The sequence below is a fragment of the Colobus angolensis genome, unplaced genomic scaffold (assembly GCF_000951035.1).
Source record: "Colobus angolensis palliatus isolate OR3802 unplaced genomic scaffold, Cang.pa_1.0 Scaffold308, whole genome shotgun sequence".
Taxonomy (NCBI): Eukaryota; Metazoa; Chordata; class Mammalia; order Primates; family Cercopithecidae; genus Colobus; species Colobus angolensis.
This window is the reverse complement of record NW_012116355.1, coordinates 1,078,056-1,084,092: the sequence shown is the minus strand read 5'-3', so window position 1 is coordinate 1,084,092 and position 6,037 is coordinate 1,078,056. Positions and strand designations below refer to the sequence as shown.

Genomic DNA, 6,037 nt, shown 5'->3' with positions numbered 1-6,037 from the left:
TTTTGAGTTATGCATCAAGAGAATAAGAGAGAAAAGAGAAAGAACAGGACAATGTTGTCAAAGATGAAGGCAGACAAGGAGAATGGCCACTCATGATCTGATGGAATAAATAATATATTGCATGCCTCTCAGAGCAGGGCTTGAGGCAAATACTAGGCATGCAGGTGTGGCAGGAGAATTTAGTGAAAGAGGGAATTTTGTTTTTGTCTGCCTTTTTCTTTTCACTATAGAGTAGGCAAGAGTTTTGGCAGGGCTGGGAGTGATGTCCTGATGTCAAAGTGAGCCTGATGTCAAAGGCCTTTTGTAAATGTCTTAAACCAGGGGAAAATGCCAGGCATAGAGGCTCACACCTGTAATCCCAGCAACTTGGAGCCTGAGGCAGGAGGATCCCTTGAGCCCAGGAGTTTGAGGTTACAGTGAGCTATGATCCTACCTTTGCACTCCAGCCTGGACCACAGAGCAAGCCCGATGTCTTAAAAAAATAAAAATAAAGAAAGAAAGTAAACTTGGGGAAGAGGTTATGCCCTGGAGGGGCTGAGGAGAGGGAGGGAATTCTTTAGGACTGCAAAGGGATTAGTGTGTACATCCAGCCAGAGTGGGCACTGGGCTCTAATTTCTGGCTGTGATGGGGCAAGTGACAGGACTGTTGAGTAGATGGCTTCAGGGGGTATCTGGGGAGGCCAAGTCCAAGCCCAGAGGTTATCATATCTGAATTCTTATGTCTCAAATGTGGAGTCTAGGACTTGAAGAAATATACCTGCTGGACCCACAGGGGTCAGAACACTCACTGGTGAGAATGATGTCCAATTATGGGATGGCATGGGAGGCAGGTAGGAGGCCTCCCGTGGGCCTTGAGGTTTCTGTGACCTTTGCATAACCCTTGGCAGATGGGATCCCCCAAGAGTGCCTGGTGTTGAATTTCTAATCAGCACTCTAGTGCAGTAGCTTGGAGTAGGAATTAAGTTCATTTAAAGAACATTTCAAAATGTAGTATTTCTTGCATATCTGAGTTTATAGGTTAATTTAACACCTGCTGCCCTAGGACAGGTAGGGGAGAGGCTCTGTCTTCACCTGCTGCAAGAGGAGCAGACAAGCCAATACTTGCAGATGTTAGGATAGGTGGTAAGTGCTGTGACATACTCAGGTGCCTACAAAAGGAAAAAGTGACTGAGCAGCCACTTCTAGCTTCTGAAGTTCCTGCCTTTCTTCTCCTCCTCCTCCTCCTCCTCCTCCTTCTTCTTGTTCTTGTTCTTCTTCTTTTTTTTTTTTTTCCTGAGGCGGAGTCTTGCTCTTGTCACCCAGACTGGAGTGCAATGGCATGATCTCAGCTCACTGCAAGCTCCGCCTCCCAGGTTCAAGTATTTCTCCTGACTCAACCTTCCGAGTAGCTGGGATTACAGGCGCCTGCCACAATGCCTGGCTAATTTTTGTATTTTTAGTAGAGACGGGGTTTCACCATGTTGGTCAGGCTGGTCTCGAACTCCTAACCTCGTGATCTGCCTGCCTTCGCCTCCCAAAGTGCTGGGATTACAGGCATGAGCCACTGTGCCCAGTCTCGAGGTTCCTACCTTTCTTGCCCTTCCCCAGGATCTGTTCCCTTCTTTCTCACATTGCCCGGCCCAATCTGATGGCCTCTTCTCTCCCTGCCTAGAAGTGAGTGGGGATATAGAAGGGTCTTCACTCTGGGGAGGAAGAGGTAGAGGAGAGCTATCTGGGGCCTTCCAGGAGAGGAGACTGATTCACACCTGAATCCTGGGGTTCTGAAAACCTGATCCAGGAGACTTATTCCTTGACTTCAAGGGGTTTAAGGGGCTAAAGTAGTCTGGATCTCAGCCAGGAAAGAAAGGGGGGAAAAAAGGGAGGAGGTTTTTCCATCTGGAAGGAGGCTGAGCAAGTCCAGGGGCCCAGATAGGAACAGAAGGAGAGCACAACAGCCCCATTAAACAAAGAGGAGAGGTCGAGGCCCGAGCTTCACTGAATAGGGCTGAAGCAAGTCCCCTTGGGTCTTTGCCTTCCGTGGGCTCTCTCAGGGCTGGAACTGTGCTAGGGTAGGTTTCAATATAACTTGTGTTTGTCTGTGTTATAGATGGGCCCAAGCCACAGCTTCCCTCCTAGGGACCCTTCCAAAGAACTACTTGGAGGGTCTCATTGACTAGTTCCCAGGGAAAGGAGAGGAAGTCTCTGGGATATCTGGGAAAAGGTCTGAAGGTCATGGAAAAGATCTGAAGGTCACTCCTGGAGTTAGTGCTGAACAGATTCAGGGTCTCAGAGGCCTGCAGAGCTGTTGGGGATGTGTGTTCCATGTCCACCATCTTTCCATTGGCAGGATTCCTCAGAAGACCGGGTCCTACCCTGTCCATCAACCTCCCTTTAACTGCCTAGGGGTGTGGGCACCCGAGAGGCAAGGACACTCTTGGGGTAGATGGGAATATAGCATTTGTCAGCCTGAGCTTTTGACTCAGAGTGTGTGACCGCACCCTGTAGGGGCTTTGGCATCCCAGTGGACATAAACACATGGGAACAGGTACTTGGGTGGGAGGCCAGAACAGCTTTTTATTCAGTTAGGTATAAGTCATATTTACAAGGAAGAGGTGGGGTACACTGGGGAGCAGTATCAGGTCCAGGGTCCTGGTGATTCTCCTTCGAGGGGACAGTCCTGCTGCCTCCTCTCATGCTCCCTGGGAGATTCTCCCTCCTCGGCCTCTCTGGGCCTGGCCTGGTGTGGGCAGCTCAGCCATGCAGGGTAGAGCTGGGAATGCAGATGGGGTGGTTAAAGCAGGAGAAAGAGTGTGGTAATGCCATCAAAGGGGTGGCTGCTCCAGGGCCCCTGAGCATAGCCTCCTTCTTGCCTTTTGGGTTCAGGCTTCAAGCCCTGGTGAGGCTGGTGGGGTCTCCAGGGCTCCAGGCTGCTCACTGGGCTACGGCCCTTTAGGGGTCTGTGACTGCTCAGTCCTGTGAGGGCAGAAGAGGGGTGTGAGGGGCTGACTGAGGCTCCCCTTTACCCACGTCCCTTCAGATTCCTCACCTCTTGCAGCCCTTTCCCTTTTTGCCATTCTTGGATACCCCCCTGTCCTTCCTGCAGCCCTGGGCTGGTTTCCGTGGGGCTGGTGTCTTGTCCAGATGCTGCATCAGCTGCTGCACCCAGAGCTCCTTTGGGTCTGCACATAGCTCTGCCTGAGAGCGCTTTCGGGGTAAGAACCTGCGGGTGGGGGGGCTAGTAAGCCTTCTTAGTCTTGCCCACCATGCCCTCCCCACCCCGTCACCAGCCTGTACCCACCCCTTTGTGTCCACTCACAGGATAGCTGGGATGGAGCAGCCTAAGCTTGGTTCCTGCTTCCGGTAGCTGCGGACAACCTTGGCGGGAATCTTCCTTTGGCTGTACTTGAGGCAACAGTCCTGAGCCCCTCCATCACTGCCTGCAGGGTGGGATTCACAGGGAGCCAGGGGCTGCTTGCAAGCTCCTACCCTGGCCTCTTCATCCCCTTAGCCCCATCCAAGGCCCCTCCCTGCCTTGGTACCTTGGGTCCCGGGGATGCCAAAGGCCAGAACCAGGATGAGGAGGCTCAGAGCCAGTGACTGAGCCATGTCTGTGGTAAAGGGTGAATAAGAGGCCAGAGCTGAGGGTGAGGTGGGCAGCTGCAAGTTGGGGGTCTGTGCGTGGGCTGGGATTGGCCTGCTATTTATGTAGCCAGATACTTTCACTTCCCTTCTCTTATCCCCACTCCTTTTCCTTCCTGAAAGCTGGATCTGCTGGCACCCAGCCCCACTTATCTCAAACTAAATGGACTGTCCTCAGTTGCCAAATTTTATGTCCTCATCAGTTGAATATGTCGGGCCTGAGCCTTCCTTCTATTCCCAGCTACTGCTTTCATGCAGGCCTCACCACCTCTCTCCTGGTACACCATGACTGTCTCCTCACTACGCTCCAGGATCCATACCCTTCCCCTCCTTCCAGCAAATCTGATTATTAAATTGTAAGAGTTCTTTTTTTTTTTTTTTTTTTTTTGAGACAGGGTCTAACTCTATCACCCAGGCTGGAGTACAGTGGTGTGATCTTGGCTCACTGAAATCTCCGCCTCCTGGGCTCAAGTGATCCTCCCACCTCAACCTCCCCAGGAGCTGGGACTACAGGCAAGCACCACCGCGCCTGGCTGATTTTTCTATTTTTTGTAGAGACGAAGTTTCACCATGTCTAGCCCAGGCTAGTTTCGAACTCCTGGGCTCAAACGATCTGCCTGCTTTAGCCTCTTGAGGAGCTGGGACCACAGGCACATGCCACCATGTCCGGCTACTGTTTTAATTTTTAATTTTTGTTTTTTCCATAGATGAGGTCTTGCTATGTTGCCCAGTCTGGTCTTGAACTCCTGGGCTCAAGCGATCCTCCTGCCTTGGCCTCCCAAAGTGCTGGAATTATAGGTATGAGTGACTGCACCTGGTCTGTAGCATAACCATTTTGATTCCCCTTTGCTTTCCTCTTCTATATATTTTGTAGTTATTTTCCTAATGGATACCTTGGTGATTATAATTAACATTCTAAACTGGTAACAACCTAGTTTGAATAATACTAACTTAGTTTCAATAGTGTATAAACACTTTGCTCCTATACATTTTAGTCCCTTCTTCTTTATATTGTTATCGTCACATATCTTTATACATTGTGTTCCCATTGACATAGATTTATAATTATTGTTTAATGCATTTGCCTTTTAAATTATATAGAAAAAAATGGAGCTACAAACTAAAAATACAATACTAGCTTTTATCTTTTTTTTTTTTTTGACACAGGGTCTGGCTTTGTCACCCAGGCTAGAGTGTGGTAGCACAATCTCAGCTCACAGCAGCCTCAACTTCCTGGGCTAAAGTGATCTTTCCACCTTGCCTCCTGAGTAGTGGGCCACCATGCCTGGCTAATTTTTGTATTTTTTGTAGACACAAGGTCTCACTATGTTGCCCAGGCTAGTCTCAAACACCTGACCTCAAGTGATCCACCCACCTTGCCCTCCCAAAGTAATGGGATTACAAGTGTGAACCACCACACCTGGCTATGTTGTTACTTTTTGTTTGTTTGTTTTGTTTTTTGTTTTTTGAGACACAGTCTCACTTTTTTGCCCAGGCTGGAGTGCAGTGGTGTGATCTTGGCTCACTGCAACCACCACCCTCCGGGTTCAAGCCATTCTCCTGCCTCAGCCTCCTGAGTAGCTGGGATTATGGGCACCTGCCACCACATCCAGCTGGTTTTTCTGTTTTTTGTGGACATGGGATTTCACCATGTTGGCCAGGTTGGTCTCAAACTCCTGACCTCAAGTGATCCGCTCACCTTGGCCTCTCAAAGTGCTGGGATTACAGGCATGAGCCACTGTGTCCGGCCTGCTATGTGGTTATGTTTATCAGAGATCTTTGTTTCTTTGTGTGGGTGTGAGTTATTATTTTTTATCCTTTTGTTTCATTCTGAAGGTCTCCCTTTAGCATTTCTTTCTTTGTTTTTGTGTTTTTTCTTTCTCCCTTTAGCTTTTCTTGTGGGCAGGTCTACTATTAATGAACTTCCTAAGTTTTGTTTATCTGGAAATGTCTTATTTCTCCTTAATTCTTGCAAGATAGTTTTGCTGGATATATAGAATTCTTGTTTGACTTTTTTTTTTGTCTTAAGTCTTTAAATATATCCCCCATTGTCTTTTGGCCTTCCATGGTTTCTGAAATCAGCTGGTAATCTTATTGAGAATCTCTTGAACATAATGAGTTACTTCTCTCTTGCTGCTTTTAAAATCATCCCTTTGTCTTTAGGTTTCAACAATTTGACTATAATTTGTCTTGGTGTGGATCTCTGAGTTTATCCTTCTTAGAGTTTGTGAACTTCTTGGGTAGGTATATTCATGCTTTTCATCAGATTTCAGATGTTTTGTCATTATTTCTTCAATTTTTTTAATGCCCTGTTCTTTCTATTCTCCTCCTGAGACTCCTTTGATGAGGTACATTTGATGGTATCCCTGAGGCTTGTTTATTTTTCTTCTCATACTTGATAATTGTAATTGTCTTATCA

The 6,037-nt window shown here is 48.0% G+C and overlaps 1 protein-coding gene across 2 annotated transcripts; it reads right to left on the bottom strand.

Annotated features, from left to right (window-relative positions):
- Window positions 1-2,528: 2,528 nt before the first annotated feature.
- CCL21 (chemokine (C-C motif) ligand 21) lies at window positions 2,529-3,680 on the bottom strand. 2 transcript variants are annotated; one of them, XM_011950503.1, is made up of 4 exons: window positions 3,519-3,680; window positions 3,296-3,416; window positions 3,026-3,199; window positions 2,529-2,952 (listed from the first exon to the last, which is right to left on the bottom strand). In XM_011950503.1, the coding sequence occupies exons 1-4, from the start codon at window positions 3,583-3,585 to the stop codon at window positions 2,919-2,921; spliced, it is 396 nt and encodes a 131-aa protein (XP_011805893.1). In that variant the 5' UTR covers window positions 3,586-3,680; the 3' UTR covers window positions 2,529-2,918. The 2 variants fall into 2 exon arrangements, with proteins under 2 accessions (XP_011805893.1, XP_011805894.1); XM_011950504.1 differs by having other exon boundaries at window positions 2,529-2,954; window positions 3,019-3,199; window positions 3,519-3,649.
- Between the last annotated feature and the right edge of the window lie 2,357 nt (window positions 3,681-6,037).